This window comes from Neodiprion pinetum, chromosome 4 (assembly GCF_021155775.2).
Source record: "Neodiprion pinetum isolate iyNeoPine1 chromosome 4, iyNeoPine1.2, whole genome shotgun sequence".
In the NCBI taxonomy this organism is placed as follows: Eukaryota; Metazoa; Arthropoda; class Insecta; order Hymenoptera; family Diprionidae; genus Neodiprion; species Neodiprion pinetum.
The window spans coordinates 24578205-24595963 of NC_060235.2; the positions used below are offsets into that span (position 1 = coordinate 24578205).

Genomic DNA, 17759 nt, shown 5'->3' on the forward strand with positions numbered 1-17759 from the left:
ATTTCAATACATGAAGTTTACAATACACAGGTATATGTTGTTCCCTGATAATACATCAATACCTGCATGTTCTATAGATGCACTATTGAATAATAGTATTTTATCAATTTCATGAAAACAATCTTCTGAATGAACGATCTCCTCACCTTTTTTTTTTCTGAATTTCCTTCATTGGTATGAGAATACCCTAGTCCAATATCATTCTACAAACTATTGTACAACATGTTAAAGTGTTCAGGAACATAGAAATGGCTGTGAGTTTTTTATTCGTGCTACCAATGTATCGTTTTTAAAATAATGATTCTAATAATTTTAACTACTATTACATTTTTTTGTGCTGTATTTGTGTATTTAAGTTGTACATTTTCTTTTCAGTCACTCAGCAGCAAACAAAGACAGTTGAGGAAATCCGGAAATGAACTAGCTGAAAATGATGCTGCGGAACTACAACGAATATCTAGCGAACAAGCTATACTACAGAAACATCTTGACGCTAGTAGGAAACAAAATCGACAGCACGGGATGCTTATGCAGGATTATCGTAACAAACAACAACAAAGGCAACCCCAACCACAAACGTCGGAACCATGTTCTCCATTGATGTCTCCGTCCCAGCAATCTTCGCCAATGCACAGTCCTGCAGCACTTGTATCTCATAGTCCTGGACCTGGAAGTGTACCATCAAACATAATCCAACACCCTCCAGCAAATTCTATGATACAACATAGCCCAAATCCACCATTGCTACAACACAGCCCTGGCAACCCACAAACTGGTACCCCAGGAACAATGTCACCACATAATATGCAATCTTCTCCCAGAATTGGGACCCCGCATTCCCAAGGGGATGATAGTCCTTTCAGTCCGGGTGCTATGCCATCACCAGGTATATGTGTTTCAATGTCGACACGAATGGCTTCCCCACAGCACAGATCCGTTATTACAGGGAGGCTTGCCACAAGTCCTGGAGCTTTTGCGTCAGATGGACGAACCACTCAACAAATGCTAGGAGAACAAAATGTAAGATTGCACTCCCTTCCTCAGCGCTTCGTTCGTCCTCCGATTGTAGTAGATGCCGGCCAGCGTCCCAGAATGCAATTGCAAGGTAACATTATTTACGGACAACGTTCTCCCCTCGGAAGTCCGCAGCCTTCTCAACAGCCGATGATGACCCAACAACAACATCAGCAAATGCTTCAACGACAGCAAATGATTCAACAACAGCACGAAGTTGGTGCAATCTCTCACCAGGAGACGCAAAATATTATAGCTCAGAGAACGTTACAGATGGTGCAACAAAGGCAGCAGTTTTTGCAAATGCAGCAACAGCACATGATGCAAAAACCACCAAGTTCACCGATGGTATCGCAACCTGCTAACTCCCCGAGCCCCCAGATGCACCAAACCATTCCACAGAACTACGGGCAACCGCCAAGCTCTCCGATGCCTAGAAGCCCTATGGTTCAACAAACGATGGGTTCACCTATGCTTCAACAACAGTTGAGTCAAAACTCACAACCACCTAGTCCAATGAATAACAGAATTCATTCACACCCTCCGAGTTCTCCGATGATACCGCAATATCAACCGCCGAGTCCTTTATCAAGAAATCATCCGCCAACATCGCCAATGTTGCAGCATCAATTGAACAGCACGCATCATCCGCCGCCATCCCAAACTCCAAACTCACCAATGCCTCGAAGTCCAATGGTCGGAGGATCGCCTATCCAGATGCAAAGGAGACAATCCAGTGGCAATAGTCCAGCAATGCCAGAGAGACCTCAAAGCATAGAAAATCCCGGAACCCCAAGGACACCTCACACGCCTCACACGCCTCATACTCCGCATACACCCTACAATTCGCAGGGTTCGAATAGTCATTCAGGGGGAACTGATCAGCAACAACAGGATCAGATATTGTGTACGGATCATGGGAGCAGGGGTGGTGGAAATCCTCATAATCCGATGAACCCGATACCTTTACTTTCGAGTTTTGGTAGATATGGATATTTCAAAATCGGGCTCAGAGGAGGATCACCGATGTGGTCTATGAAGCCAGAGTCTAGTAAGGGCAAGACTGCGGAGTCTCACTTACCAGGTGCTGAAGAAAAACCGAATACTTCAACGTCTGTACACCGAAAAACCGGGATTCCGCAATCCAAAATCAACTCATTAGTGTGTGCTGATTATAACGATTTTGACGACGATTCTCATACACCTCCACAAACGCCACCAACTGAAGTTGAGCCAAAAGCAACCTCTTCATTAGCTGATACCACCCCAGTACCTTTAAGTAGTCCTGGTGACAAGCTTGAGCCAATCCCTGATACGACAGATTACGATGATGATAAAACAATCGTAAATACAGAAGTGACATTAAGCTCGACTGCCCAACGGGACAGCGATGACATTACAGTGATAGAGCAGTTCGGTGATTCTGAATTAGGAGATGTTATAACTGGCACTCTAGAACCGGATATGCAAGAAGAATATGTTTTATTTGAGTCAGATATGGTTGTGGGTCTGTCCGTTGACAGCAATGATTCTCTTAGCCATGCATTGGACCATGACAATAGTCAATCGCATGACTTAGTTCAAATTCTAGAGATCGAGAACACTCTCAATCGTGTGGACGAGGCAGTATTAAGTGACGAAGGTTCGGTTTTACCTCAGACCAGAAATAAAAAAGGGCTACGGCTCGATATTGTAAGAAGTTTACAGCCTGGACGAAAGTTAGTTGCTGTTACTGATACGCCGGAATCCCCAGATCAGGAAGAAATGAATGTAGACCCATCACCCGGACCATACATCGATCAATCACCAGATCAACATATAATGGTTTCTCTCGTCGAAGAATCAGAAGTTGTGATCATCGATCCAAGTAGCAAATCACCAGAGGATAATGTTACCAAGGAGTTTGGTCCTGACCAAACTGATAAAACTGAATCAATTGATCACATACCACCGATCCAAGAAAGTAACAATTCACAGCTGTCAAAAAATATTGAACTTAAACATCAACAGAAAGAAATCAATACTCCAAGCGTTACGTCGTTCAAATTTACAGATAAAGTTGTAAGACGCGAGATGCCGGTATCTAGCTTTCAGCAAACCAATGTGTCTGATATTGTCAAACCATCAGTTCCACATTCTACTACTTCGACAAATATACCAGCTCATACAACTGCTGGAACATGCAGCACTGTCACAGATAATGTCTCAACTAGTGCGAAAACTTGTTCGAGTGTTTTCACTCTGAAAGAAATTGTCACCTCATCTGTATCAAAAGTTCAAAAACAGACTATGTCACCTTCTACCATGGCTGGTATTGTGGCCGATGCTAAAATCGCAGCCAGACTTTGCCAGGCAGCTGCAGAAGTTACAGTAAATACAGATATAACTGGGGTTCAATTGAAACAGCGCAAAGCAGCAGAACTAATTACAACTACTACAACAGTGGGTGACAGTTTTCGTCAATTCTTGCATGATTCAAAGAATAAGCTGCAGCAGAAGCTCCCGGCAAAATTAGCCATCAGTATTCAACCAACTTCTGTTACTTTAGCCACTCCCAAAATGTCCATACCAGACCTGACTATCAAAGACGATACAAACAGTAATTCCGCCAGTGTTAAAAATGAATTGGGTGGGTATCCTGACCGTTCAGATGTACAAAACCATCTCACTAATCACGTGGGTAATGAAACGCAAACACAAGAAGACATGAGCTCGAATATTGTAAATAGTAGTACAAATTTGCTTTTAAAAGATGATAATCAGGCCCATGGTAAAAATTCAGATTCCTCCAACACCACCGACGAGTTAGAAAGCATGCTGGAGGCCATCCATAATCCTGAAAATAATGCTGCCAGTGAGACAAAAAGTTCAAAAGCAGAGAGGAAAAAAGCAGAAACTGGCAGATTAAAGAGAATGTCGCCTGTAGCTGACAATTTATCACTTGTAAATATTTTAGAAAACGATGTAGAATCAGCCATAACAGCTTCCACAAATAAGAACCAAATTCCGTCATCCACTACTCCTGCCGAAAGCCCAAATGCTGAATCTTCAAAAATGCCTTCTACCACTTGCAATACAAACATAATAACGGTTACCTCGTCTGGAAGCAAGTTGCAGAATCTAAGTTATGCGGATTCGAAAAAAAATTTGACACAGAATTTGAATGAAGAAAAGCATGTGATGGATGAGTCATCTGACGAGATCTTAGATATGCTGCATAACATAATATCTGCTAAACCTGAGATGGCGAATACCGATATGTTGCAGGAAAGTAATTCAAGTAAGCCTAGTTTAATTTATCCTTTGCCTGGCACGTTGGATACTTTACCGCTAAATATTTTACAAGACTCTCTATTAGACTTGGAGCAAGGAAACGGGGAAAGTGAAAATCCATCACCAAAAGAAAGGGAACTACCAAAATCACAATGTGCAAACACACCTACAGTAGATTCGACTTCGAAGAAAGGTCCTGCACTACTATCACATATATCGTCACCAGTAGCTGTGAGTGCTGTAATTCAATTACAGAAAGCTACTACAACTGTACCTCATTTATCACCTTTGTCTAAACCAACAGAGTTGACTTCCAATGTCGCTACTGTATCTCATCAGTTGCGAACCTTATTGTCTTCTCTACAGTCGAACCACTCGCAGAGTTACACTATATCAGATCAAAACAATGCATCAGCAACGTCATCAATAACTGCAACTGCCAAAATCGGAACCACTGCAGCGCCGACCAACAGTATATCCACAACGTTGCACATGGCTCCTTCAACAGATACTAACCGTTCTTCGCAAACCACTAATGCAACAGCAAGCCCAAATGTTGACATCAAATCTGATACGACTACTAGCATTGGTTCCAATGAAATCAATCAAGTAAAAGCTACTCAAGTTTCTACAGTAAATGTTATCTCCACAATATCTAAACCAACTTGTAGTGAGCACTATTCAAGTATGAATTCTGGTACTGTGCAAGCGCAAACAGGAAATGCTAGTTTGACGACTACTTCCACCATAATTTCGAGAACTGGGTCAAATTCAAGTATTTCAATAACATCGAATGCAATACTGAATGCTATGCTTGCTGGAACAAATTCTGCAAAGTCAATTACTACTGGGCACAGAGTCAGTACAGCTCATACTCCAACAAGTAATTTACTCAACTCTGTTACATCACCTTCTGTCCAACGTACAAGTTCGCAAAATTTTCAAGCAATGTTACAAGTGAACACTAGTACCTCAAATTCACCTAGAGCAACTGTTAGCTCAACATCAAGTACATCAAATACATCGTTGCAATGTGTGAAAACAGTTGTTTCACCAGTAATGAGCACTGCCACAGCTACTATCAGTGTCACTACAAATATACTTCAGTCTACTTTATCACAAGCTCCAACACTACTTCATACCCAGTTAACATCGGGCTCGGCACTTTACAAGTCAACAGGACACTTGCCCATTGACAACAAGTCGAGTAAACTGGAAGGTCTTATTCAAAGTGCAACTCATAAAAAGGAAACAGAAGAATCGATGGCAAAAATTCAATTGAACTCGGAAAAAATAGTTCCTGTTTCTAGATCAGATATAGAAATGACTAAAACTGGCGGAAATTCATCTAGAATAGAAGAGTCACAAAATGTACTTTTAAAGCAGCTGTTACAGAACACAGCTTGTGCTACAACAATTTCGTCATCTGGAACGAGCCAAGGATCTAGTTTACCGTTAGTCCCCTCCCTTGAAGCTCAGTTAGCTCGCCCCGTGCCACCAACCCCATCATCTCTTCTTCCACCGCTGCTCAATGAAGCAACGGTCAGTAAACCAAAACCCAAACAAATCTTGACCAGAGAAACGTCATTTGTCTCACATCCAACTGCGCAGAAAAAATCTCCGAGTCCTACAATTACAGAAGAACAACCTACAGTGCCACTGCCCGTACTTCCATCAATTGCGTCTCCACCTCAACAATCTGCACAGCATACGGTAGACAATGTTTCCAAACAAAACACATTAGATCAGCAGTCCTCGTCGCATCAGGTTATTAATCCAGGAATTCCCCAAGGAACGACCCCATCGGTGGTTAAAGATACATCAGTAACAGAGCCAGTATCAACCAAGGCAATATGCTCTTCACCAGAAAATACTGTTCCTACGATTACTAAACCATTGACTAAAACTGTTCATGATTCAATATGTACAAGCACTACTCAAATGCCAAAGCAACCACTACCAGCTTCTTCGTCTGTATCACAAGTAATTCCTGGAACTAAATCAAATACAGTAACAGCACCTTCTAAGCAGCCGGTAATTACTGGTCAATCCACGATGCAATCAACGTCCGTCACAATTTCAAATTCTCAGATATCTCTGTCTCATAGTCAACCACCGATGTCACAAAACGTATCTCTCGTAACTCAGAAACCTTCGCATATTAATATGATACAACCATCAGTGCCTCTGCCGGTGTCTCATCAAATGGGACACCAAGCTCAGTCGTCACAGGGTGCTCTTATGCAACACACAGTGCCTTTAGTGGAAGTTAAGAAGGAAATACTAGATGAAGTACTTTCCGTTGGCACCCCGACTCCAGGATCTGAAACCAAAGACTTTCTTACTGCCAAAGATGAATTCATCGATGGATCCACAGATGATAAAATAGGTGAATAACTTTTTTCTTTAATAGATTTTTTTTTAAGTCCATTTTCAGTCATCTCATGAATTAGCACTGTGGTTGAGTTAGGTTAAGCAATACAATTTTAGGACAACTTACAAGTATGAGTCGCATTATTTTGAATATTACCTTGAGACGGTTCTGAAGGCATACTTTCTTTTTATGTACTATACACCTTATTCCGATAACATATGAATGCTTCTTTTGCAACATTGTAGTTCCAAAAGTGTCGCTTCATGGTCACGGAACAACAACAGTCAGCGAAATACCAGATAATAGTCATATATTGTCAATAACAATTGCTGTTTTACGCAGCCTAGAAGTCGCGGTTTCGAGTCAACAAAGTAATATTGTAATCCAACTTTCAGAGTCTGTCTTAATTTGCACCATTATGAACAACTGACGATGATTGTTGTTTGAAATTTGACAGCAATGGTAGTATAGTATTGCTAAAAAGATAGTGAGAGGAACAGTTTTTATTTAAACTAGGTCAATTACGTGAAATTACCTCTTTTTCCAGTACTTCAATCTGCTTTGTAGTGCTTGTAGATGCATAATAATAGTTACTAATCCATGCCCCGCACAAGCCTACCGGGTTCTGGGGACATACTCTGCTGGGTATGACGAGTATTCGTAGGGATTATTATTATTACTATTTCATTCTTTTGTATCAAAAAGTTTTCATTTCGATTCATGAAATTTTTAGAATTGGACGAAAATGAGATTATAATAAAATTTTGATAAGTATTCTATGGATATAGAATATGTTCAGAAAATTTGAGATTGCCGCATCCAAAACCAGGGTTCTTACAATATGGAAAAGTCAGGAAATTTCGAAAATACGACAGGAATTTTGGATCTGTCGAAGAAATAAATTCGTTCTTATATACTATACTATCGATCTTGAGAAAAAAAAATTCCACTTCAAATTTTCTTTCATTGCATCACTTTGTATATTCTATATTTATCTCGGCTCCTGAAGTGAGGAGAATCGCAAGGAATTCACAATAACAGCGTTTGCGTTCGTAAGGGAATAAAGTATTTATTGAAAGTAACACTTGTATTCAGAATAACTAAAACAAAGAGGTGGACCGGCTAATCGCTTGATAACACGCTGACTCAGAGCCCCGCGCGTTATAGAGTAAAGCTGTGAACACCTCGAGCTCCGACTATATTCTGAGCTGCAGTATGTATTCCATCGGGTTTTATCACTTTCTGAACATCGATATAGTTCGGGTGCGCGTCACTATTGTTGATGGATCAGGTGCGCGCGGAAATATCTCGGATCTAGCCATCATTGCGTCGACATATATTACTTAATACCAAAGCTTTTTTCATTTTTTTCTTACGGATGTTGTAGTAAATTAATTGTCAGATAATAAGATAGTTATTAGGTAATATTGAAGGTATTAGTATTAATCTGTACAGAAATTGTCATTAAATAGTGACACATTGTTTGAAAAGTTACTAGAAAAGTTCTATTTTCAGGCTGGAATACTTGGAAAAGTCTGCGAATTTCAGATTCCAAACAAAGTATGAACCCTGGGTTTGGCCAAGATAGAGTTTGCGATTGGTGGCCAAAATTCTAAAATATTTATACAAATGGTTATACAAAAAATCGAAATTTGGCCACATATTTTGCACAAATTCGAAAAAGAGAAGAAAACCACTTCTCGTATCGTTTATTCAAATTTAATTACATATTAATAAACACAAAATAAACCTGCGACAATCAGGTTGATTTTTCATTCTCCAAATTTGTCTAGCCTACTGATGCATCATTTACGTCATAAGTGAGTCAGCCTGAGTTAGTCCTTGTCATTCAAATTAATAGACTCACCAAATTCCATCCCATTTCTCTATGGCTTTCCTTATATTTGCAATTAAGTCTTTGATTTCAATATCCTTCAACCACATGATAACGAAAACTAATGCAACTCTGTTCATTGCTTCCTCCATTATAATATTCCTTTGCACATAGTAAGTGTTGAAGTAACTTTCAATAACACATGGCTGAAGGATACCAAAATCCAAGATCTGATGTTTTTGTTTTCAAGCTTAGATTACCAAAAACACAAATTATCTTGAACGCCTAACAGCAGAACTACTTATAACTGAAAAATCGAGAGTCGAGAAATGTATTGCGATTGGCTTCAGGTACATCGTTTTAATGTAGCCTTCGATCACTTTAGATCTCAAAAAGTTGAAGAGGCGACAGTATCAACAAAAACGTAGACAAAGCCAAGGGAAAGATGCTACGACTGTTCCACAAAAGAAACGGCCGAGAAAAGGATCTCGTCAGGATGAGGATTACGACACTTTTGTTGATAATTTAATGTCTCAGTTACGGCAACTTCAACCTATGGCAGTCCTCGAGCCACTACTAGGGAGGAATTATGGTGTTTGCCCTATCTTCGGTTTTGGAGATTTATCAAAAATTGGTACGCAAAGAGACTACAGCACCCGTATTGGCGATTTAACTGGTTCCTATGGCAATGCAACCTTACAAGGAACGGCAGATCATTACAACACTCGGCCATTTGGCGAATTGCAACCACTTCCAGCACAGCCAGCTCCTTCTACCCAAAGAGGCTTCTATGATCAAGAATTTGTACCTTTGAAATTCGACGATTGTAAGTCCACACCAAAAGCTTTCAATAAACAATACATATAAGCTTGTATGAAATTATTCTCATTCTTACGTAACACTTTTTTTTATAAGAAATAAATTATTTTAGACTGCCAATCAAATATTCACCAGTGTGTTTGTATTAGTTATAATTTCTAAGAGCAATGTCGTTCTTTTTTTCAGCTGACGATAAGAAGGATAATCCGTTGGCTCTGACCCGTGACGTTGATACACCCGATACAATCGTCAGCTCATCGTCTCCTGAATGTGTCATCCCTGAGTTTATACATAGATTTCCTGGGTTGAGATTAATAGAAGAGGAATCTGATGAAGAGTCCGATTGGCTGAAGCGGGTGTCTCCTGTAATACCACTAGTGTCTCCTATTCCAGTTAGGCCTAAGCCAGGTTTCACTAAAGATTCCGCTAAAATGGACAAAGAAAACTTTGGTGTCTCAAGGTAATTACATACAAATTTTTAATACACGTTGTAAACATCTGACGTGCTGTGATTCAAAAAAGATGTCACTAACTGTCGATTCTGGTAGCAAGGGTGATCTTATATCAATGCAATATTCTAAGAAGATTCCTACTCAGCTGCAGTAAATTGAACTGTGCTATATGAGTTGTAATTGTTGCATACAGGTTATATTTAATAACTTGAGATAACATTTCCAATTAAACGATTCCTTCTTGGGCATTTGTTCATACTAAATTTACCTCTCAACATTTGATAAGGAATTACTTTAACATGTTTGAAAATCTATGCAACTTTGACACTTTACCTGGAAATCTGGAAAACTTGGGGGCTTATGCAATAGTTGGGAACTTTTATTCTGCCCGGTAAAATGATGAAAAAATTATGGAATTTTGTCGCTGTTCTAGAAAAAAATTAATTTGAATCTAAAAACTTCATATGGTATCAAATATTAGTTTTAGCAGAGATTGTGTGTATATATATATATACGAGAAAAATAGTAGATGAGTAATTATGAAGGAAGTAGTAAGACTACATCCCTTCTTTGTTTAGCAGGCTCTGATTGGCTAACTCATGCCAGCACTCACGCTCGTAGCACAATGACTTTAAAACAAATAAAATATAATCTATAACGATGGATTCAATTTTTTTTTTTTCTTCTTACTTGTAATTGTTACAAGCAAAAAGGGTACTGTATAATTATAGATGAAAAAGTACGGTATACAATAAACTTAATTGTTTTGGGCAACTGAATTTTTATTATATCGATTTGATTTCGTCAGGTGATGGTCAGGCATGGAATGATGCACCTTTAGTAATCAATTATAACTTTAAACAACGTTTCGGCAGGCTCCGCTCACCATCATTATGTTTCTATCATATAAAAAATCGCAATCTGTTACATGAATTACATCTGATCACTAACTGTCACTTTAAAAACCTTGCACAGTTAGGTAATTATTAATCTCTATTGTATCTAAATACTTTTTAGTGTTTTCGAATTTAATACTGTACATAAATGCCAACGTTTAATATTTCATCTTATTATTAAAATTACTATGAAAGATTAAATTATTTAACACTTGCATAAATCGCCATTCCTTAATGCTTGCAATTTTTATTACATGGTGTTCCAGAAGGAAGTGAATACCAACCTAACTATAGTAACCGAACTATACACTTAATATTAAATTTGACAACAATCTTTGAAAGTTACATACCTGTTTACATATTTGTTAGTCAATTCCGTTCGTCAAAGGCCTGTTACAAAACATTAAAAAGACACTATTGAAAGAAAACGTCAATGTTTCATATGAAATTACCAACACTTTTAACAATATATTTACGTCGTTAAAGTCAAAAACCGCCAAACTTGAACAAATCAAGATTGTATATAAAATCGAATGTAAAGACTGTGATAAAGTGTTACATACGCTAATCGTCACAGCATCTGAAAAAAATGAATTGCAAATCATAGTATGATGTAAAAACGCGTGATCCAGATAGATCGGCTCTGGCTCAGCACTCATTAGTTGAAGGGCACACTTTTGACTTTGGAAATTTAAAGATAATTGACCAAGAAACCGACTGGCATAAGAGGCTTATCAAGGAAATGATACACATTTCTAAAAACAATACAGTCAACAAAAGAACTGACATACAAAACCAGAGTCACTTCTATTCGGACATCATTTAAATTGGCAATAGAAATTGGCATAGACTATTATGTAAACAATTAGGGCAGTCGACTAACAAATATGTAAACAGGTAAGTGACTTTCAAAGATTGTTGTTAAATTGAATATTAAGAGAATAGTTCGGTTGGCATAGTTAGGTTGGTATTCACTTCCTTCTTGAACATCATGTAATGAACACCGCAAGCGGTAAGGAATGCCGATTTATGTAAGTGTTACATAATTTAATCTTCCATAGTAGTTTTAATAATAAGATGAAATATTTAACGTTGGTATTTATGTACAGTATTAAATTTGAATATACTAAACAGTATTTAGATACAATAGAGATTAATAATTACCTAACTGTGCAAGGTTTTTATCGTGACAGTTAGTGTTCAAATGTAATTCATGTGACAATTTGTGATTTTTTTATATTGAAGAAACCTGATGATGGTAGGCGGAGCCTGTCGAAACGTTATTTAAGAATATAATTGATTCCTCAAAGTGCATCATTCCATCCGTGACCGTCACCCAACGAAATCAAATCTGTATAATATCTACACAGTCACGAACTTCAACTCATCTAAATTTTTATTGGGGTTTCAAATTTTTTCCTTTTTCTTTATTAGATATAATGTTGATGTCAGTTTTCGTGAATCAAGCAATATTTGTTAATGCACATCATTTGAAATGTCATATCTACTCGCTAGATTACAGTGTTTTTTACAATTCATTTTCAAACCATCATCATTGGATTATATTTCCAGTCATGAATGTTTTAGGTTCCATGTTTTATATAAGAAATATATGTTGAAATGAAGGTAGTCTAAATTATGTTGCGAATGTTACTCAGTCAGGGTTATCTGATTTATAGGACAGGTAAATCACATCCCTTACCATTGCGGGATAATGGTAATGTCACTGTGACATTAACTCTGAATAGCCAGGCTGCAGATGATATCATGGGAGTATTGAAGGACTTAGCCAATATCTTAAACATTGCTCCACCCACGGGTTATCAAATAATTGAGCGCACAACTACCCCACCAAGTCAAAAGTTGGGACTCTACAGAACAAAAGGAAAAGATGGTAAAGAAGGAGGTAAGATTGATGACAGTGATATTCTACTATTTATCGGGACATTGATGAATTAATTAAATTATTAAATGATCAAATAAATAGGAACAAGCCAAAAAACCATAGTACAGTTTTCAATGTTCGCAAAAAAATTTTCGGATTCAGTTTGTATGATCTAATTAGACTGCAAGCATCCATATTGAAAATTTAAAATAGATTTTAGAACTGAAAGTATAAGTTTGTCTCATGAGGAAACCTCATCAATATTAGATGAAGTGTGATTTGAAAAATGTATTTTCTTGCTGATTAGCTAATATTCAGAAAATTGAAAAATACCTTGATCAATTGCATTCCGTTATCGAATTGAACTTTTGTCATTGAATTTTTAGCACTTTATTTCCTATATCTTATCGTCGGAAAAAAGATGATTTTATGAGTTCTTTATTTAACCAAAAATTCATCTTTCCGAATATGAAATCTACTTTGAGGTAGATATTTTCGACATTTGCTGTTCTAGAAATATATGTAAATGCCCAAAAAATAGGCGGTTTTCATTTCTACATGTGGAAAAGTAGATATTTGACGTATATCTGGAAATTTTTGGAGTGCGCTGAAAATACGTAATATTCATTGGGTATAAATTTTCTAGGAATCTCGAAAAATCGAAATTTTATCCCACCTTGAAATTTTCAGGATATAGTCCAATCCATCTATTCTTTCACATAAACAAATCAAAAGAATTAAGTCCATATTCGGGAAGATCAGACCAAAAAAGACAGCAGGTGATATTTTTTTTCTAACCATAGGAAGTGTTGAAAATTTGAGATCAAATGGTTTAATTCGAAAGCGTCTTAAAATTGATCAACGTGTTTCTCGAAAACGCTTAGGCCTAAAAGCCTAAAAATTGGAAGATTCTCATACCTACTGTGTACACTATGAGGTATCCAAATTTCATCCAGATCGAAGTTTTGACCCTAAAATGCTAGCCAGAAATTGGTGGATCATCCCATGTAGTGTATCTGTGGTTCTTTGTATTTTTTACACCAAATTTGCTCTTATTTTAATAAGTACGTTTCTGTTGATTTTATAGCTCCTATAGATATCCAAAGCATTCTCAACGGAGCAGCTAAGTTCTGTCGTCACTGTGATGTGGTCATCCTTAACAGTTTGATACGGAAAAAGGTTTCAGATCTACCTTTCTTGAGTAAAGAAGAATCTGAGCCTGGCGAGGAACTTTGCTTTTGTTCAGCAGCGTGTTACATGCAATTTGCTCTTATTCATAGATCACCGACAGCCACTCATGAAAAGGTATGCTCAATTACGATTTTGTTAATATCTTTTATAACAATTGGTTAATATGTACCAATTTACTTTTAATTTCATAGTCCGTGTGAAAGCTTCTTTACATACGATCTATACTCTATGAACTCAGCCCCTTTTTTCAACTCTCATTGATATTTCTGATAACAGTCCAAAATGTTGAACTACTTGAATGTGTACTCTAGGATTCTTTCGGAAATTTTCTCCTCACCTAGTTCGTTACTGAAATTTTAGTTTTTTATAACTATAGATCCAAAAATGGCTAAGTCACATCAAAGAAATTAATCTGCAAATAAGTTTTTTTTTTCTTTAGCAACTTTTGAGTAGAATAAGATTCATACTTTTATGAATTCACATGTCAATATCATTGAAAAACAAATGGAATTTACATTTTGCTCTTGCTAAGGCAATTTTCGTTTTGTTGTACATTTTACAATATTTAAGCGGCATCGAACTTCCTTTCATATTGGAACTGACTCACTTCGCGTGCAACTGAAAGTTAGATTCGACCAAAAACGGAAAATTCTCATTTTGTCCATTGGTCCAAACTAATGGACAGTACAACAGAGCGATGTTTTTCCAAAACACTTTTTTGATTTTTAGATCTCAAAACACTTGAAAATATGTCAGAATTAGCAAAAGTCCTTTTTTATCCAAAACCAATATTTTTATTTTTATTATAAAGTGACGAAAAATAAAAATGAATCTACGTATAATTATGCCAATTTGGACGCAAAATAGGTTGTTCATTTTCGTGAATTACGCGCTGCTCAAAAGGGTTATTTACATACAGTAAAGCGCGATTTTTTAGGAATATTTTCATTGAAGTTTCTCCTGATCAACTTCCGAAGCTCTATCTCCGTGCACCTTGCTCTTGTGTAATACTTCATTTCCTAGTACTTGCGTGGCTCCTAGAGTTATGAATTTCTTATCTGTAAAATTTACATACTTTTAAATGTAAAAATTATACAGGCAGCAACAATTGTGGACCATCTGTGCCAAAACTCACTGTCTAGAATTGCTGACATGGAACTGAAGACTGAAGCTCATGAAAAGAAATTTGTTATGCACCGCTCAGCCGAACAAAATGATAATCTGAAACTAGAAGCAATGGAAATTGCGACAGAAGTCAAAATTAAAACTGAAAAAGATGTTGATATAGATACTGTTCATCTGAAAGAAGATTTAGTTGATGAAAAACGACCGAAAAAACACCCAGCTACCGAACAATTAATTGATGATTCTATCGATCCCCCAACAAAAGTTTGGAGAGGTCTTCGATATAAGTTATGGACACCAGGTGCTATCCAACCAGCAACAAAGTACAAAAAACCCGTGGATCGTGAGATCACAGAGGTAATTAACTAGTATTGAAAGAATATTATAATGAACAATTTAATTAGAACAATGAACAGGCGATTTATAAATTGAAACTGAAGTTATATAAACTCTTCTCAGTATTTACACCAAAATATCTATACAGTGGATATTCTTTGAAACAGGCCACTAAGAGACTTGAGGTAACTGCTTCAAGGAATATACCCTGTTTATTTAGTTGATGATAAAAATAAATGTATAGGATATTCTGTATGAATTGAAATTATTTTAGGCATATGGTCGAAATTAGAAAAGGCCTGACCCAGATTTTACTCAAAATTGTGCGATTCCATTCGTTCTGTAAAATTCTAATACACATGTTTATATCGCAGGGCAAGTTACTTTACAACTAGGAACAGAAATATTCTCATTTTAAACTGTCTATCACTGTCCTCTTTTTCCAGAGAAAATTGTATGAAGAAAATTTCACAATGCTTACGAGTCCAAATTGCATTAGAAAACTTTTGATTTTAGATTTCTTTCAGTTATTGAGTGAAAAAAAGGGTTCACTGAAAATACACTTATCACACTTTTTTCACTATGAATCACCAACCTTAAGGTTGGGTGTCAGTGTTGCAAATTTTCAATTACATTTTTAATTCAATTACACATTCAACTACAAATTACTCTTGTGATGTGTAGCTGAATTATTTTACTGCAAATTACTGTTCTGAATATTGCAAATTTACCTGTTGCGTATTGGCTCTCTTGTTCAAGAACACAGTGTACTGAAAATATTTCATCCATGACATAATCTTTCATTTCTGCAGATGCTTTTTCGTTTGGGTGTTACTGTAATGCCCGTAAAGACCGACGACAGTCGCCATTGTCTGTTTTGCAATAGTCAGGGTGATGGTGCTGCGGATGGACCCGCAAGATTGCTTAATCTGGATGTTGACAAATGGGTGCATCTCAATTGTGCTTTGTGGTCGGACGATGTATATGAAACTGTGAATGGTGCTTTGATGAATTTGGATGCAGCTCTGCAACACAGTCTTGTTCTAAACTGCATGTTGTGCGACAAACCTGGAGCTACTGTAAAGTGCTTCAAAATGCGTTGTACAAACGTTTATCATCTCGGCTGTGCAGTCAAGGATGGTTGCGTCTTCTACAAAAACAAGGTAAATGAGTTCTTATAATGGATCAGTCATATTCAGGTTGGATTGATAATTGGTAATTGATTTAAGAAATTGTAATTTTTCAGAGTACGTATTGCTCGCAACATGTCCCGAAAAATGAAAAAGATAATGAATTGACAACTTTATCGGTATACCGACGAGTATACGTGAATCGTGATGAGAACCGGCAAGTAGCAGCTGTGATGCATCATTCGGAACATAATCATCTTTTGCGGGTTGGAAGCTTGATATTCTTGAGTGTGGGTCAACTGTTGCCACATCAATTATCCAACTTTCATACGCCAAATTTCATCTATCCAGTTGGTTACAAAATAGTGAGATTTTATTGGAGCATGAAAAGACCGAATAAACGCTGCAGATACGTATGCTCGATTCACGATGTATCCGGACGACCAGAATTTCGAGTATTGGTTCAAGAACCTTCGCAAGAGGATGTTGAGTTGCGAGATGCGACACCTCGTGCCGTCTGGAATCGCATTCTGGAACCATTAGCTGAATTACGCCGCACCACACACAGTGTTCAATTGTTTCCACGTTACGTTTCTGGGGAGGATTTATTTGGTCTCACTGAGCCTGCGGTTGTCCGCGTCCTTGAAAGCCTTCCGGGAATTGAAACTCTTACAGATTACAGATTCAAATATGGGAGAAATCCTTTATTGGAACTGCCATTAGCTATCAATCCCACTGGTAGTGCAAGAACGGAGGCTCGTTTGAGGAATCAATTGCCGTGGAAAAGGCCGCATACCCAGCGAACTGGCTCTTCAGCGAGAGCAACATTCGTACCTACGGCAACTGTTGCTGGGGAAGTAGCGTGTCCTTATTCAAAACAATTTGTACACTCTAAAAGTTCACAGTATAAGAAGATGAAACAAGAATGGCGGAACAATGTTTATTTAGCACGATCCAAAATTCAAGGCCTAGGATTGTACGCAGCTCGGGATTTGGAAAGACATACTATGGTCATTGAATACATTGGGGAAATCATTCGTTCTGAACTAGCTGAGACCAGAGAGAAGCAGTACGAAGCAAGGGTAAGTTGTATTGAAATTTATTTGGGACTCGAATAGGATAGAAACGAATGACTGATTTCCACCTCTATACGGGAATAACCTGTAGTATTGTGCAGGTTAATTTGTCTAATATTTGCTCCAGAAAAAAAAACTATTGAAGGCGTCATACAGGTAATTCAATGCATTCGTACCCATGATATAATATCATTACTAGCATCCACACCAGACTTTAGCGGATAGTTTGATTTTTTGAATTGAGACTGTCTGGGTATCTGCACTAGTTTTGAATCAAAGTAGTCGCAATGCCAGCCGAACGGATAAATCATGAATGAGAGTAGCTTCAGCAGCCTAGTTTAAGCTTCTGCTACC

General features: G+C 37.5%; 1 protein-coding gene across 9 annotated transcripts in view; it reads left to right on the forward strand.

The window, feature by feature from the left end:
* The window catches only part of LOC124217926 (histone-lysine N-methyltransferase 2C), a 77146-nt gene that overhangs the window by 47369 nt on the left and 12018 nt on the right, over nucleotides 1–17759 (forward strand). For all 9 annotated transcript variants that reach the window (XM_046624103.2, XM_046624105.2, XM_046624107.2 and 6 more), the window contains 8 exons: nucleotides 376–6676; nucleotides 8881–9321; nucleotides 9501–9774; nucleotides 12342–12568; nucleotides 13635–13852; nucleotides 14837–15220; nucleotides 16012–16362; nucleotides 16446–17411. In XM_046624103.2, coding sequence (XP_046480059.1) covers nucleotides 376–6676; nucleotides 8881–9321; nucleotides 9501–9774; nucleotides 12342–12568; nucleotides 13635–13852; nucleotides 14837–15220; nucleotides 16012–16362; nucleotides 16446–17411 — 9162 coding nt within the window. The remainder of the gene's footprint in view (nucleotides 1–375; nucleotides 6677–8880; nucleotides 9322–9500; nucleotides 9775–12341; nucleotides 12569–13634; nucleotides 13853–14836; nucleotides 15221–16011; nucleotides 16363–16445; nucleotides 17412–17759) is intronic.